This window comes from Rattus norvegicus, chromosome 13 (genome assembly GCF_036323735.1).
Source record: "Rattus norvegicus strain BN/NHsdMcwi chromosome 13, GRCr8, whole genome shotgun sequence".
Classification (NCBI taxonomy): domain Eukaryota; kingdom Metazoa; phylum Chordata; class Mammalia; order Rodentia; family Muridae; genus Rattus; species Rattus norvegicus.
This window is the reverse complement of record NC_086031.1, coordinates 22917261-22934777: the sequence shown is the minus strand read 5'-3', so window position 1 is coordinate 22934777 and position 17517 is coordinate 22917261. Positions and strand designations below refer to the sequence as shown.

Sequence of the window (17517 nt, the reverse complement as noted above, 5' to 3'; positions counted from 1 at the left end):
ATGTGGTGCCTTAGATTAGAAAGAGAACAGAAAAGGAACTATAGGACACACACAAGCTCAAAGGCAGTCCAGAGTGGCACGCCAATAAGGTCTGTCGGTCCCCTGGTTCTGATGGATGCACCATGACTACATGTTCAGGAAACAGAACAAGGGTTATGTGGAAACAGTTCGTTATAACACTTCTGTAGGGGCTGGGGATTTAGCTCAGTGGTAGAGCGCTTACCTAGGAAGCGCAAAGCCCTGGGTTCGGTCCCCAGCTCAAAAAAAAAAAAAAAAAAAAAAAAAAAAAAAAAAAAAAAAAAACTTCTGTAAACATTAAATTGGGTCAAGCAATTAAAGAAGAGGCTTATGTTTCACATCATTATCTCAATGGAGAAGAAAGGATTTTGCTTTGACTTGTGCTGGCTTTGTACTCTGAGCGAAGGAGGATATCAGCAACTGATTTACTGCTTCAAACCCACAGTGTCACTTCACTGAGTACACGTCTAAAACTATCAAATACAAGGCACATTGTTTTGGTTGTGAGCCTAGCCTTTAACGGCTGAGCCATGCATATACCCAAAAGATGCCCCAACATACAACAAAGACACATGCTCCACTATGTCCATAGCAGCCTTATTTATAATAGCCAGAAGCTAGAAAGAACCCAGATGCCCTTCAACAGAGGAATGGATTCAAAAAATGTGGTTCATCTACACAATGGAGTACTACTCAGCTATCAAAAACAATGGCTTCATGAAATTCATAGGCAAATGGATGGAACTGGAAAGTATCATCCTGAGTGAGGTAACCCAATCACAGAAAAACACACATGGTATGCACTCATTGATAAGTGGATATTAGCCAAAAAGCTCGAATTACCCAAGATGCAATCCACAGACCACAGGAAGCTCAAGAAGTATGACCAAAATGTGGATGCTCCCACTCCTTCTTAAAAGGGGGAAAAATATCCACAGGAGGGGATATGGAAGCAAAGTTTAGAGCAGCGACTCAAGGAACAGCCATTCAGAGCCTGACCCACATATGGATCATATATACATACACATACAGCCACCAAAACTAGATAAGATTGATGAAGCTAGAAAATGCATGCTGAAAGGGACAAGATATGAATCTCTCCTGAGAGACACATCCAGAGCATGTCCAATACAGAGGTCAATGCTAGCAGCAAACCACTGAACTGAGAACAGGACCCCCTTGGGATGGAATTAGAGGAAGTATTGAAAGAGTTGAAGGACTTGCAATCCCTTAAAAACAACAATGCCAAGCAACCAGAGCTTCCAGGGACTAAACCACTACCACTTCCATAAGACTATTTATGGACTGACCCAGGGCTCCAACTGCATGTGTAGCAGAGAATAGACTTGTTGGGGCACCAGAGGAAGGGGAAGCCCTTGCTCCTGCCAAGGTTGGACCCCCAGTGCAGGGGAATGGGGGGGGCAATAAGGGGGATGTATAGGGGGAGGGGAGGAGGAGGGGTGGGAATGGGGGCTTATGGACAGGAAACCGGGAAGGGGAATAACCTTTGAAATGTAAGTAAAGAACTATATCTAATAAAATTTTTTTAAAAAGGCATATTCTTTATGCTTGTCTCCTATGGCTACGAGCACGCGGTAAATGTTAAAACAATTAGGCAAGCATGTACATACTTTATATCACACAGCCCACGGATGAAGCTGAAAGGGAAGCACCATCTTTCCCACTGCAGTTGTGAACTGCTTCCCTGTGCACTTAGAACCTACATTTGCCTTCTGTTAGGAGAAGCTTAAGTTCCATCAACCATCAACCAAAATCTGCCAAAGCTTCTCTGACAGGGAGAAAAGCTAAAGATTCTAAGAGCCAGCCTTCATCAGAGAACAGCAATTCGCCTGTCACCCAAATGAGGGAATATGCAGAAAAGCTGGGAAACGTCACTCCGCTTTTCCATTAACTGTCTACAGTTGTTCTCTTACTCACCTGCTAGACTGCTAGCTCCATCGTGCAGCAGCATGAATCATACTGAACTTGGACAACAAGTTGGATTGGAAATTTAAAGCCATAGCAATGGATTCTGTGGTAATGTTCTTGTTCCCCAGAGACCATCATTTAAAACACACGCCCAGAGCCAGAGCACTCAGTGCAACAATCCAGCCCATCACTTTGCAGTAAGCTGCAGACATGCCTGCTCACGGAGAACTGGAAAATCGGCATTCGCTCACCTTATGTATATAGTATTCGAGTAATACACGGATGTGCTATTTCATGGGACAACTAGACATGCACGACACACATGGGACTAGGGGAATATAAAATAGCCAGACTAAAATAAAAAGAATGGAATCACTTAGTGAGGCAGAATAAAAGAAAAATGGAGACTACATAGAGTTAAATGGTGTATGTGAAAATATAATCAGAAGGTGAGGGACGTTTGTGAGCTTTCTAGCATATTCTGTAGTTTTGTATTTGTCCTGTCCTGGGCTAGTTACTAAAGCAGTTTCAATCTATTGTCATTGATTTGGAACATTAAGATGGTCATTACAGTCTACTCAATGAATTTAAGGTTTACTAAAACCTAACAAATAAAAAATTTACTTATTTTTTAAATGGGTGTGGCTTTTTTGGTCTACATACATCTCTATTCATTGCTTCTGGAACTGGAGTTACAGGGGATTGTGAGCTGTCATGTTAGGGATAAGAACTGAACCCAGGTCCTCTGGAAGATCAGCAAGGAATCTTAACCACAGGGCCATCTCTCCGTCCTCCGTACAAAAATTGTAAAGGTTCATTATGCTGGTCTTATTTAAGCAACCATATTATTGAGATTCTATGAGTGCAGTTTTCATGTCACGTGTAGAAGATACTATCTCACAGAAGATGTCCTGGTTCTCGGGTTCTTACAATCACTCTGCCGCCCAACCTCAGCACCTGTCTCTGAGCCTTAATAGGACTCCCACTGTAGATCCATCAGTCTGCTCTATGCACCCCACACACTCATCCTTGGTATTGTGACCAGCTGTAGGCTGCACAAATACAGTTTCTTTGAGGGGGGCGAGAGGGACACTTATCTGGGAATAGAAGGGTAAATATTTAAAATACAGTTAAAAATTATATCACTTTAGGAAAATGGGCATAGTATGTTCTCTCTAGGATCTATGACCTCTCTAGCCGCCAGGAGCTGGCTAGATCTAGATTTACAGTACCAGGCATGAATCCCCTCCCAATGAGTGGACCCGAAGTCCAATTAGACAGCTATCGACTATCTCAAGAAATGAATGCAACTACTGTAGCACTGTGGATCTCCTGAAGGGCCAGTCACAGGTTCTGCCCCCAGTTAAGAGCTGCAGGCAAGGAGTGGCTGAGGAAAGAGGGAACATCAGCTTTGCTCACAGATGAGCTTCCTGGTAGTTATCCAGTCTCAAGAGGTCAGCCCAAACCTTAAACATGCACATACGAGCAACAGAAATGGACTCATCCTCCTACCCGTGTCTCTCTCTCTCTCTCTCTCTCTCTCTCTCTCTCTCTCTCTCTCTCTCTCTCACACACACACACACACACACACCAACACTACCACCAAGAACTAAATAAGTTACAACATTGAAAATGAATGGGGGGAACAGGAAGAGTTGGAGGGGGAGAAGGAGAAATACAGATGAGTACTCAGATGAAATTCTAGAGGGAGGGAAGGACAGAAAGGAGGAAGGGAGGGAGGGAGGGAGGGAGGGAGGGAGGGAGGGAGGGAGGGAAGAAGGGAGGGAGGGAGGGAAGAAGGGAGGGAAGAAGGGAAGAAGGGAGGAAGGGAGGGAGGGAGGAAGGGAGGGAGGGAGGGAGGGAGGGAGGGAGGGAGACACATCCATTAACATTTCTTTAAAATGCTGTTTGAGGCTAGGAGATAAAGCCAGTGACACTAAACTCCAATCAGTGAGAGGTGTTCATTTTCACCCGTACTTAGCTTTTAAACACTCAAAGTTGCTAGTCACTAGTCTGAGAAAGAAAAACACTCTGCAGAAAACTGCGTTTTGGAACTGAGTAAGGCACAAAGCCGGGTTGCAGGCGCGAAGGCGCTGTTACCTTGGAGACTTGACGCAGCCATCGTAAGTACTCCGTGAAAGTATCGAAGCAGATGTAGTAAGTCTGGCTCTGGGGCCCGGAAGAGCTGAACGCTAGACAGTGCTGGTGCTTTTTCACTTCTTCCACCTGAGGAAAGATGCAGAGCACAAAACAAGTGAAGCAGAGGTGGGGACAGCTCCCTATCCAGACCTGCCTCTCCCCACAATGCTCTTCTTAGCTGTTCTTGCATCTGACCAACCAGTTTTAGTTACAAGGAAATCCAGAAAGGGCGTTTTTATCTTTATTAGAACTCACCACCCAAGTGAAATTCCCCTCCTCCTGTGTGTGTCTGTGCTCCCGGGGCTAAGGTACATATGGAAGTCAGAGACAGGTTGCAGAAGTCAGTTCTGTTCTTCCAAGGTGGGTCCCAGGAATTAAACTCAGGTCAACAGGCTTGGCAGCAAGTGTCACTACCCATGGAGACAACTCACTGGTCCAAGTCAGCTTTCTTTAACAGTGTAGATGCTTGTTATTGGAAAACTGTAAACTGATCAAGTTCTGGTGAGTTTCGGAAAACTGATACGACAACAACTACCACTAGATTCTGACCAGCCTACACCACACTTCACTTCTAGCTCTTCCACAGAGACTAAAAAGAGAGGAAACGGGTTCCTGCATTCAATCTGTTTTTCTTTACCAACAGGATGACAAAAAGAAATACACAAACATTAATGAGAGCTCAAATTACACAGAGTGAGTTATTTTCTCCCAACTGGGTCAACAGGTTTTAAAAGACTTAGGTCTTCTTCAGCAAGCTGCATTATTTGAAAACAGTGCAAAGCAGGTTTGACAAGATCTGCTTGTGAAAAGCGGAAGCTATTAACTTTCAATCCACTCAATAGTAGAAATCTGTCCAATAACAGGCCTGGGAAACAGGCTGCGTTTCTGAATGGCAATGCTAATTATAGCTAGCTTTTTCTGACCTTACCTGAACACTCCATGAGCTTTTCTGCCTCTCTGAGTACAGTCTTGTTTCTACTATATATGTCAAAAGATTTTTCACCCTTCAAGTTCTATTATCTCATTACATCTTTCATTACAAAATTCTTTCTGTCTTCAAAGTTCTGGCCTTTTACTAACCTCCTACAGTGCTCTTACTTTCTGATTCTCTCTTACAGCTATAATGTAGGCGATGATGTTCCCACCCCACATCTCCTGATATGGAATGTAGCTGTTCAAAGGCACAGATCAAGACTTTCATTTCTTAGATCAAACATAGTGCCTTCCCCCATAAAAGACATTTGATAATGTTATATTCACATTCGCCTATGCAAATTCATAGCATCACAGAGAGACAGACTTTCTTTAGGTCTAACAACATCAAACATTAAACACATTTGCATCTTAAAATAATCATGTATGATGGCAACATTAATGACAAAACTTCCAGCAATCCATGAAAAGACACAATGTTCAATAGTAAGCTGCACGCAATGCACTGGATGTGTTCACTCGGTGGAACTCTTGCCTGGCATGTGTCAGCCTGGGTTCACTCTCCACTACCACGTGAAACTGAAACTAGGTGTGATGGCGCATGCCTGCAATCCCAGGCGGGAACGCCAGGACTTCAAGTCATCCTTGACTAGATACATAGTTCACTCACCAGCCTTAATGCTCAGAGGTTAGCAAGCAGTGCTTTCGGAATGGAGAGTAAACTGACCCAAACCTGTCCTTCAGTCTGGCCACACACCTGTCTCGATGCTTGAGTGTCAACCTTCCCAGAACGAGTGCATGCAGAAGAGGGGAAGGCACTCAAAGGACAGACCAAACTACAGAGCCTCAGAGACACTGTGCGCATATGGCCTGATCTTCAATTCTGAATCTTAGAACACATCAGATATCCGTCAACCTTTTTAAGATTGGAATTTTTTTTTAATGAAAATTGGCTTCTAATTTTTCCTCCAATTGCATTTTCTACCTCCTTTCCTATCCAGGAGGGAAAAAATGTAAAGAGAACTCATTTCATGTTTTCCCAATTCCAACAAACCATTTCTTATCCAAATCTTTCCCCTTTTTAACAAATTACACCATTTACAAAACAGTAAACATTGGCATGTGGTTATAGTGATGCTATCCCCCAACAGAGAACTCAATACTTTTTTATAATTAACCAGTAGAGAATTTAATACTTCCCTCAAAAAAAAAAAAAGGTTCTATTTTATAAGCAACAGGCATAGTAAAATAGTTAACATGCCCAAAGAAAAGTCACCATAATGCTGGAAATACCTGTTGAGTATGAGTGCCATTTCCAGTTCATAACAAACTAAGGATGTTAGTCCTGGCGAGTTCAGCACCAGGAGGAGTTAACCTCTGCCATCACACTTGCTTATGCCTACATGCAGACCTAGGAACAGTGTCCTGCACCCGACAGCACACAGGATGCCTCCTTATAAGGGCATTATCATTTGCACTCTAAAACAGAATAATGACACTCTCACAAAAGTGAGAGCTCAGACCAGCCAAATCCATGTCCCTCTGACTACAGAAATGGAGGGGGTCCTTACTACTGCTGGAGTACATGTCGGTATTCTAGCTTTACTTACTTTTCCACCAATGAGAGGCAGAACGTGCATCTTCCCACTCGAGCTGTCTTTCACAGACGACACTATCAAGCACGTCCCACACAGAATGACCTGGCGTCTTGTCCATCTGTTCACTGGCAACTGCATTTTGCCTTTTCGGACATTGTACATTCCCGAGAGCTGAATCCGCTCAGAGCTCCCAGTGCTATGAGGCTTTCCTAAGGCAAACACAAGCAAACATGTAATATATTAGTCTTTAAAAATGAGCATTTTCCCTCTCAGCAGTATACCAGATTAATGAGGAAGTAATCATTTTAGAGAGTTAAAACTAACTTATAACTAAATAGTCAAAGTCATTGTAGAATTATGGTAATAAAACAACCGTAATAATTCCTGATGTCTGTTTTGCTATCAAGTGAAGTGCAATCTTTAAAAAAAAAAAAAAAACACAAGAAAAAGACTATTTCAGGCCTTTCTCAGTTCCTATTCTTTATCATTTATTTTATATTAGAGATGGGGTGGCTAGTCATTAGTAAACTAAAGAAAATATTATGAGTCAAGATAGAAAATAAACATTGAGCATCTCACATTTAATTAACAATCAGTCTTAGTAGGACTAAGTGCGGGTTTTCCCTGCACACCAACCCAGTGCAGTGTTCACTTACTAAAGAGGAAAGGAGAAGCGAATGTTCTGACAGGAGCCCACCATCAGACCAGAGGAGACAGAGCACGGCACTGTACGTTAGAGAGGCAGGGACAGGCTTCAGGAGCTACTGCCCTGAGGAAGGACGTGAACCCCACACCAACACTGTCAGCAGCAGGAGCTCTGCTGACTTGACACCACACTGATAGCGCTACAGAAACATCAACCAACGTCGGATGCTGAATTCATCAGAGAGAAGTAAGAGACGCATGTCCAGCACTGGGACACACGTGAGAAGTGAGGTATTTAGAAGTCTAGCTGCCAAGGATCGGGGGAGTAAAACGTTCAAGAGACACGGTATTGTTAAAAATGGGCAAATGGTTCACAGGCCAGCAAACCCGACGAGCCTAGTTTGATCCCGAGGACCACAGTGGAAGGAGAAAACTAACTCCCAGACAAGCTGCTCTCTGGCCTTCACACAGGCACACTCCGTGACCACATGCACAAAATACACAAATGAGACTTTAAACTTTAAAGACACAGCAGCAAAGACCCCAAGAGTTGAGAGCTGCCTGACGCCCATGGAGCATGGAGCAAGAAGAGCCAACAGCATTTAAAACCGACTTCAAGAGGAGTCAGAGTTTTGAACCCACCCAATAAACACAGTTGGGCAGATATGCTATTTTCTAATAAAAGAGCATGTTCTCATTTACTTCCTCTTCCAGCATACCAAACTGTTTTTATAAAATGACTACTTCACCCTTGCAATCTTATGCTGGCTGGCAAGGATGAAATGTGACTGTACAGCTAGTCACATTTGAGCCAGTGCCCACAGGAAGGGGTCTGTGCCGCGGCCCACCGGTGCCCATCTGCCCACAGCACATAAGAAGCCAGGAGACTGTTCCTAACACACAGAACCTGCCACTGTCGCGGTTCGCTCTGCACATGCTCATTTATGCTGAGACAGGAAGATGCCTGGCATCCTACTGGGCTTTCTCTTGTGGTGATAAACACAATACCCAAAGTAAGTTGACAGGGGTGGGGGTGGGGGTGGGGGTGGGGTGGGTTTTATTTCAGCTCACAGGTCACAGGCTGTCACTGAGGGAAGCCAGGGTGAGAACTCAAGGCAGGGTCCTGAAGGACGCAGCTGAAGCAGAGACCATAGAGGAGTGCTTACTGGCTTGCTCTCTACCTGCTGTCTTTCTTAGACAGCCTGGGACCAGCAGCCCAGGCATAGTTCTGCCCATAGTGGGCAGGGCCCTTCTTATCAATCAGTAGCCAAGACAATGTCCCACTGAATGCTCCAGAGAAATCTGAGAGAGGCAGTTCCTCACATTTGTTCCCTCTCCGCACGTATGTCAAGCTGACAACCAATACCAGCTGCTACTACAGGAGTTTGAGACCTCTGTATGTGACAGACTCTCTCCCATACAGGAGACGGTAGGGAACAGATAAGATTCTAAGGGAAATGAAAATGGACTAAAATAATACCTGAATCCTAAAACCCAACTTCCTTGACTGTGAAATAAAAGAACATTCTCCAACAAAGGATCCGATCTAAATACATCCACACCTCTGTACACGTGTGAATGCAGAGAGGCAGACATATTATCTAACCACACCAGGGAGGCTTCAAGGACACAAAGGATCTATCACATTCATTCAGGTTTGCAAATGAGTATAGAGACAGAAGAGGAAAAAGCAAAATCTGGGGTATATAAAGAGAGCCCTTCAATTCAGTAAATCCAAATACCTTCCTAGAGAAAGCCCAAGCAACTACCAGACATATGGACTTAGGCCAGAAAAAAACCTTTAATAGAATGGACATATCAACAAAAACTGGATTTTTATGTTCTAGTCAGGAAAATTCCCAAGAGTTCCAAATAGTCATGGGATCCAAGGATGAGACAGGTTTGTTCTTAGAAAGCACTAAAGAGCTCACTCGGAAGCCAATCCCCACCACCTACCCCATCCTACCTACCCTCACCCCACCCACACCCACACCCACAGCCATGTTGTCCCGAGTACATTTCTCTCTAGTTTTTTCTCTCCTGGGTGTTCCATATCAGATGCGCCTGCAGAACTGGCTGGGTACCAGCTGCCCTCTTGGGAATATGGAGGTGACTGAGGTAATACACACCTGGGCAGTCACACAGGCACACCCTCCTTTGTGTCAAACTTCCTTATTCTCCAACACTGGAATCATTTTAGCTATCACTATGTAGTCACAAAATTTTTAATTTAAAGTTGTTCCAATTGCCGGTGCTCTAATAAATACCAGTAACATCAAAGAAGTTGTTCTCTGCCAGTCTAAAGCTAAGCCAATGGGTATAGACTGGGCTGTAGAAATGTTACTCTAACCCCTTGTAAGCTCAAGACATTCTCATGACTCAGGACATGCTCTGAAAACAAACATTTGAGGCTAAAACAGACATAGGACAGCAGACATTTAAAGCCACACACACACACACACACACACACACACACACACACACACACATTCTCTTCTATCTGCTCACTTGGCACTAACAGAACTGGTGATCTAGAGCCAGCGAGGTAGTTGGTTCAGCAGGCTCAGCCCTTGCCACTAAGCTTGGAGTTCTGAATCCAACCCCTGGTACCCACACGGTACATGCACAGAAAGCTCCCACAAGCTGTCCTCTGTTCTGCTGTACATGCATATATGTATGCATGTATACATACATATACGTATGTAATATTCTTTAATGGTGATCTATATTACCCCCCCAACACATACACACAAAAGACATTGCCCCATGAAGGGAGTTAAGGATCCTTATAGGAAATTATACCATGATTTTAAAGGATCTGCTTCTTAATGACTTATTGAACACTCCTCTCCCACATCAAAAGACAATTCCCCTTTTATTTATTTTGTACAGTACAATTCCTGGCTTTGGGAATGACATGTCCACCACAGGTTTGCACAGGTAGGAGAGTAAGTATGCACATTCGTGTCATGCACATCCTCGAATAGCGGTCTTCCTTGGGTTGGTTATCCCTGCAAATAGGCCCCACAGCCTAATGCCCAGGCACTGCTACCCATGACTACACCGTGGCCCATGAGAAGGAGTCACTGCTGAGGTCTCCGCAGAATGCAAGCCCTGAATGAAGCATGGCAGCCATCACTTCCAGCAGCAGCGACATCTAGGCTCCTTGTCCTACAACTGCTAGTTGAGAAGTGTCTGGTACCCCAAAAAACATACACCGGGGATACCTTGCCCCAAATCCCGGGTCTCCCCAAGGTCGACCCAGGCCACTGATGGGCCAACTTCTTTTTCAGGAAGTCACCTTCCATTCACAGACACAGTGACACAGGAGTAGAGTCTCCTGAGCAAAAGGCCCTCCCTTCCCACACACTCCCCAACCCTCCAGAAGCCTGATCATCCCTGAAACCATAAAGAAAAAAGTCAGTCATCTATCTTGGGCAGGCCAACACCATCGACCCATCCTGAGCTGGCAAACCCATTAGCTACCCCAAGCTTAAGTGGTGCTAGGGCAGAGCTCCATCCATTCATCCAGTAAATTAGGAAGGCTACAGCCACAGACACCAGCAGAAGCTGGTTCACAGCACTAAGTTTTCCTGGTCTTATACCCTGCCTTGCACCAATAAGAAAATAAACTCCTAGCAGCCATCCTCAAAAACAAAGGAAGGAAAGAAGGGAAAGGAAGGAAGGAAGGAAGGAAGGAAGGAAGGAAGGAAGGAAGGAAGGAAGGAAGGAAGGAAGGAAGGAAGGACCCACTATAAACCAGACCTATGCAAAATTCTAGGGGGAATAAGGAAATCTTTCCTGAAGCACACGGCTTAAGGCAACGTTTCTCAGAATGTGGTCAGGGACATGTATCAGGATCACTGGACTTTCTGGCAACTCCAAAAGACCTACAATTTTGGAATCCTGGTAGTCACCAACCAAATGTTGCTTTCAGCATCGCCAACAAAATTTTTGTTTTATGGCAATAAATCTAAAAAATTTAATACATCTACAACTTAATCTGCAAAGTAAGATTTTCCTCCAACAAATGTATTCTTTATGCCCATGAATTTCAACTGTGTGCTCACTATAAACCAGCTACTTAGTGTTTCTGTACCACATAAAGTCACTTGAAAAAGAACATGAAAGAAAGGCATGAACTCTAGAAGAAGTAAAATTAAGAAAAAAGCATGTAAAAAAAAAAAAGCATGTATAGAAGGCTGTGGGGACGACACAGAGTTTAAGAGCACTTACTGCTCCTGCAGACGCCCTGGTTCAGTTCCAAGCAAATGGCTCACAACTGCCTATAATTCCAGTTCCAGTGGGTTCAACACTTTCTCCAGGCCTCTTTCGATACCTGCATGCATGTACACACACATACACACACAGACACAGACACACACACACACACACACAATACATATATATATATATATATATATATACACATATGAAGATAACTGTGCATAAACATCACATCTGACAGATAAGTGCAATTGGATTCATGTGACCAACCTCAAGAAAATAAATGATGCTGGCATTAAAAGCAAGAGTCTACCAAACTTCCTCAAATTACATTCCAAACATTTTTAAGTTTTACTATAAACATTGAATTACTGAGAGAACTCTAATATCTTTCATATCTATCATTTCCAGTGCTCTTCACTACTTTATATAAATCCAATCCATGTGAGGTTATTTTCACTCTGTTGGCCTTTTCTTGTGGTACGGATCTGCTAATAATAAAGTCTGCCTGCTTCCGTGTATAAGCGAGCCCTCTTGTTTCTTAGTGATATCTCACTGCACTCTGGTTAACAGTCTTCTTCAGAATTCTCAAGGTGTCCTTCCAGCACCAGTGCTGCTATAAGTGTGCATGTCCCCTGCTACCTGGCTGGCCTTTAAGATTCTCTCCTTATTGATAGGTTTAAGCGATTGGTTTTTCTCTTTAATGCATGGCAGCGGAAGGGTGTACATGTGCAGGCCAGAAGACAATCCTAAGTGTGAGAATCTCTGTCCACAACCTTAGCAACAAGGTTTCCCATGTCTCTACCTTCCTGGACTGGGATTACTCATTCGTGACACCACAGCAGGCATTTTTCAGTGAGGGCTGGGAGTCAGCTAGGGTCCCTGTGCTTTCAAGGTCAGCACTTTACCAGCTGAATATGTCCCCAGCTCCCTGCAACCTGATGTTTGATCTATTCCTTCACATTTCTTATACACAAGACTTAGAAATGATGGTCAAAACTGAGAGTTTTGCCAGCTATTACTACTTGCAATACTTTCTCTGATCTCACTAGTTCTCTTTGGGGTTTCCGACTACACACACACAAATTAAATACTTGAAATTATAACCCCATGACATTCTTTCTGTTTGCTTTCCTCAATTACTGCATCTTCTGGTTTACTAATCTTTTGTTCTGAACTGTTTAAATCTGTTTTTTTTTTAATTAGATCCAGTATATGTTCTATCTCTAGAAGCTCAATTTGGGTGGGTACACACACACACACACACACACACACACACACACACACACAAAGTACTTTCATTCAAAGAATGAGTACAGGAGCTGTGTAAATGTCCTTGAACCTAATCGTGTCCCTCACACTGCTGCTGTGTCAGTGTCTTCTCAGTATGGGTCTTTTTCCCACATCACTAATAATTTTTGTTTGAATACCATTTGCTATGAATTCTAACCCTGTGAACGCTAATTTGTGTTTCCACAAACAATGCAGAACTGTTCTAGAACAGTTATTTGGAAGCAGTGTATTTCTTGTAAATTTGTTTGTAGGACAGCAATCTTGAGCCAATAATAATATTAGCAATCAATACTCTGATGAGTCCTCTTTTCCACTCTTGCTAGTAGAAGCATGACCTGGCCCTGGGCTGCATGCGTGTCAAGCATGACCTCTCCCAGTCTGTTGTGGTGTCTTTGCAGCTTTGTATATATTCCTCATATGCGTGCTCTAATTGTGCTCTCTCTCTCTCTCTCTCTCTCTCTCTCTCTCTCTCTCTCTCTCTCTCTCTCTCTCTCTCTGTGGGACCTTTTACAGATTCCTAGAACTTTATCTCTCTGAACTCTTCTTTTCTCTCTAGCACCAAATTATGCAGGCTACTTCCTGAAAAAATGGAATTGTAATTTTGTTGCCAATGAACTATGGCTGCTGACCTAGAGCCGCTATTGCTGCTGTTTGTTCTTGTTGTTTTTAATTATATACTTGTTTACTATGTGTGTGCTTGTGACACCTGCGGAAGTCAATTCTTTTCTTCTACCAGGTGGGTCTTACGGCTCAAACTGAGGTCACAAGACTTGACAACAAATGCCTTTCCCTACTGTGGCAGGGGCTCAAGAGATGGCTCAGTGGTTAAGAGTAGGAGCCACTCTTACAGAGCTATCTCAGGCAGCTTACACCCTCTTCTGAAGGCCTCCACGGACACCTACACACAGACACACAGACATACACACAGACAGACACACACACATATTCACATTTACAAAACAACATGTTTACAGATTCTTTTACATTCTTCCCTCAAAAGCTGGATCCTCCTTCCATTCCCCTTCCGTGTGACTAACTTCTTTCTTTTTTTTTTTTTTGGTTCTTTTCCCGGAGCTGAGGACCGAACCCAGGGCCTTGCGCTTGCTAGGCAAGCGCTCTACCACCGCACTAAATCCCCAACCCCGACTAACTTCTTATAAAAAGAACGGTAGAAGGAACAGTGGCCTCTTGCCACCTCCAAAGATGGGCCCTAAAAGACTCGGGGCCTGGATACCACTTACTTCCTATGATTTTATAGAGACCATGTTCATTGGCCGCTGCGTGGTCATGAAGGCACGCACACAAACTGACGAAAGGCTGAAGAGAAGAGGTACAGGAACTTCCCACGAGCAGCAGTGTGGAACCCAGGCCTCGAACCACCTGCCATGTAAGTCCTAACACAAACAGATGCTGAAGCTGCTGTGAAGCCTGAAGAACTGCAGTCCCTGGGACATACGACTGCAAACTTCAAGACAGACCCTAAGCCGGACACTCAAAAGGCTCACACCCAAGCTCCCAACTCAAAGCTATGGAAAAACAAAGGTTTGCAATGTTGAGCCACTGAGTTTGAGGACACTAACTAGTGTCCCTTACTATGTTGGTTTCACTTAGTTCTGTCCCCTGAATATAGTAAAAACATAATAGTTTGTATTTCTCTAAATGTAAAACTTAGTAAACCTGAAAGAGTAAAGAGAGAGCAAGAATAGCATATTAAGCTGCCAAGACAATGGGCAGATGTTATGAGCCTTCATGAACCAAAAACCCAGGAGGATCTAAGGACTCTACAGTTCATGGAGAAATCCAACATGGCCCCTGGATGAGTGACACACCTCAACGCTCTCACTTCAACAGCTCTATCTTTTGAGCTTAAGCACTAATAAACTATAAAGTGTCTTCTTATTGGACTCAAATCCCTAAATCCTTTTTCACTAGTTCCAGTGATAGAAAGGATGAATTTAATCACTCGTCTAGGGCCATCTCAAGAGCCAGCAAATAGACTAAAATGACCCTGTAAGAGCCTAGAGACCTGAGCCCTAAACTACATCCGGTAATTTGTCTGGACAGAGAAGCTAAGGTCACCATGAAAAGCCCTGGCAGGAGCTCTGAAACAGACTGAAGTGTGGTTGCTCTTAGCTAATGAAAAAACCACAACCAGCCACTAACTGGTTTGGGGGAGGGTTACTTTATGCATCAGATCAAAACACATCAAGTCAGCTGCCCAGTAATTCCTGCTTCTCCCTGATAGCTACTCAGTTTGATTGGGGTAATTTATAGCCCTCAAACTGCTGTAGACTCTTAAGCCTTGAAAATACTAACAGAGCTTACAATTCGCTTTACAATACTCATTAAGTAGTGCTGGAAAACTGTGTACTCTCCCCAGTGGCCTTAATGATTCAGTAAACACGGAGCTAAAGTAATTTCAATGTAGGGAGAGAAATCTACCAAACTCTTAAATAAGCTATAGCAAAATTAGTTATGAACTTTCAAATTATAAGATGTAATTATAAGTTGTAACTGCAAGACTCAGCATAAATACTGAATGGAAACCAGTTCAAGTGGAAGGCCTCAAACTTTTTAGCAGACACACCAGAAAGACCTGGAAGCCCACAAATAAAACACTGATTGTAGGGCTTCACCTCCAAGAGTTCAAATTCAACTGAGTTTTAGAATTCACTGAGACTACAGTTTGAGACACACCGACTCCCAGCACTGGGTGGAGTGGTCCCTTTAACCGAGGCTCTGCAGCATTTGATTACATTAATTTGAACCACAGAAGCAAACGGACCACGCTGGAGGTAAGATGAACCAGCTTATATTCTCAGGCACCTTTAACTCTATCCGCTGTGCACCAGGGAAAACAGAAGTTCAACTGGCTTTAGCAGTCGATGCTTAGGTCTGCTCTCGGGCTGTTTTAAAGAAGGCTTCTTTCATAAAGTCGTTGTTTTTGATAGCTGAGTAATATTCCATTGTGTAGATGTACCACATTTTCTGTATCCATTCCTCTGTTGAAGGGCATCTGGGTTCTTTCCAGCTTCTGGCTATTATAAATAAGGCTGCTATGAACATAGTGGAGCACGTGTCTTTTTTATATGTTGGGGCATCTTTTGGGTATATGCCCAAGAGAGGTATAGCTGGATCCTCAGGCAGTTCAATGTCCAATATTCTGAGGATCCTCCAGACTGATTTCCAGAATGGTTGTACCAGTTTGCAATCCCACCAACAATGGAGGAGTGTTCCTCTTTCTCCACATCCTCGCCAGCATCTGTTGTCCCCTGAGTTTTTGATCATAGCCATTCTCACTGGTGTGAGGTAAAATCTCAGGGTTGTTTTGATTTGCATTTCCCTTATGACTAAAGATGTTGAACATTTCTTTAGGTGTTTCTCAGCCATTCGGCATTCCTCAGCTGTGAATTCTTTGTTTAGCTCTGAACCCCATTTTTTAATAGGGTTATTTGTTTCCCTGCGGTCTAACTTCTTGAGTTCTTTGTATATTTTGGATATAAGGCCTCTATCTGTTGTAGGATTGGTAAAGATCTTTTCCCAATCTGTTGGTTGCCGTTTTGTCCTAACCACAGTGTCCTTTGCCTTACAGAAGCTTTGCAGTTTTATGAGATCCCATTTGTCAATTCTTGATCTTAGAGCGTAAGCCATTGGTGTTTTGTTCAGGAAATTTTTTCCAGTGCCCATGTGTTCCAGATGCTTCCCTAGTTTTTCTTCTATTAGTTTGAGTGTGTCTGCTTTGATGTGGAGGTCCTTGATCCACTTGGACTTAAGCTTTGTACAGGGTGATAAGCATGGATCGATCTGCATTCTTCTACATGTTGACCTCCAGTTGAACCAGCACCATTTGCTGAAAATGCTATCTTTTTTCCATTGGATGGTTTTGGCTCCTTTGTCAAAAATCAAGTGACCATAGGTGTGTGGGTTCATTTCTGGGTCTTCAATTCTATTCCATTGGTCTATCTGTCTGTCTCTGTACCAATACCATGCAGTTTTTATCACTATTGCTCTGTAATACTGCTTGAGTTCAGGGATAGTGATTCCCCCTGAAGTCCTTTTATTGTTGAGGATAGTTTTAGCTATCCTGGGTTTTTTGTTATTCCAGATGAATTTGCAAATTGTTCTGTCTAACTCTTTGAAGAATTGGATTGGTATTTTGATGGGGATTGCATTGAATCTGTAGATTGCTTTTGGTAAAATGGCCATTTTTACTATATTAATCCTGCCAATCCATGAGCATGGGAGATCTTTCCATCTTCTGAGGTCTTCTTCAATTTCCTTCGTCAGTGTCTTGAAGTTCTTATTGTACAGATCTTTTACTTGCTTTGTTAAAGTCACTCCGAGGTACTTTATATTATTTGGGTCTATTATGAAGGGTGTCGTTTCCCTAATTTCTTTCTCGGCTTGTTTTTCTTTTGTATAGAGGAAGGCAACTGATTTATTTGAGTTAATTTTATACCCAGCCACTTTGCTGAAGTTGTTTATCAGCTTTAGTAGTTCTCTGGTGGAACTTTTGGGATCACTTAAATATACTATCATATCATCTGCAAATAGTGATATTTTGACTTCTTCTTTTCCGATCTGTATCCCCTTGACATCCTTTTGTTGTCTGATTGCTCTGGCTAGAACTTCAAGAACTATATTGAATAAGTAGGGAGAGAGTGGGCAGCCTTGTCTAGTCCCTGATTTTAGTGGGATTGCTTCAAGTTTCTCTCCATTTAGTTTAATGTTAGCA

The 17517-nt window shown here is 43.1% G+C and overlaps 1 protein-coding gene across 1 annotated transcript in view; it reads right to left on the bottom strand.

Annotated features, from left to right (window-relative positions):
• The window catches only part of Phlpp1 (PH domain and leucine rich repeat protein phosphatase 1), a 222488-nt gene that overhangs the window by 110842 nt on the left and 94129 nt on the right, over nt 1-17517 (bottom strand). Inside the window, exons 2-3 of the mRNA NM_021657.2 lie at nt 6630-6826; nt 4048-4173 (exon numbers count right to left, since the gene is read on the bottom strand). Of these exons, the coding sequence (NP_067689.2) occupies nt 4048-4173; nt 6630-6826 (323 nt within the window). The remainder of the gene's footprint in view (nt 1-4047; nt 4174-6629; nt 6827-17517) is intronic.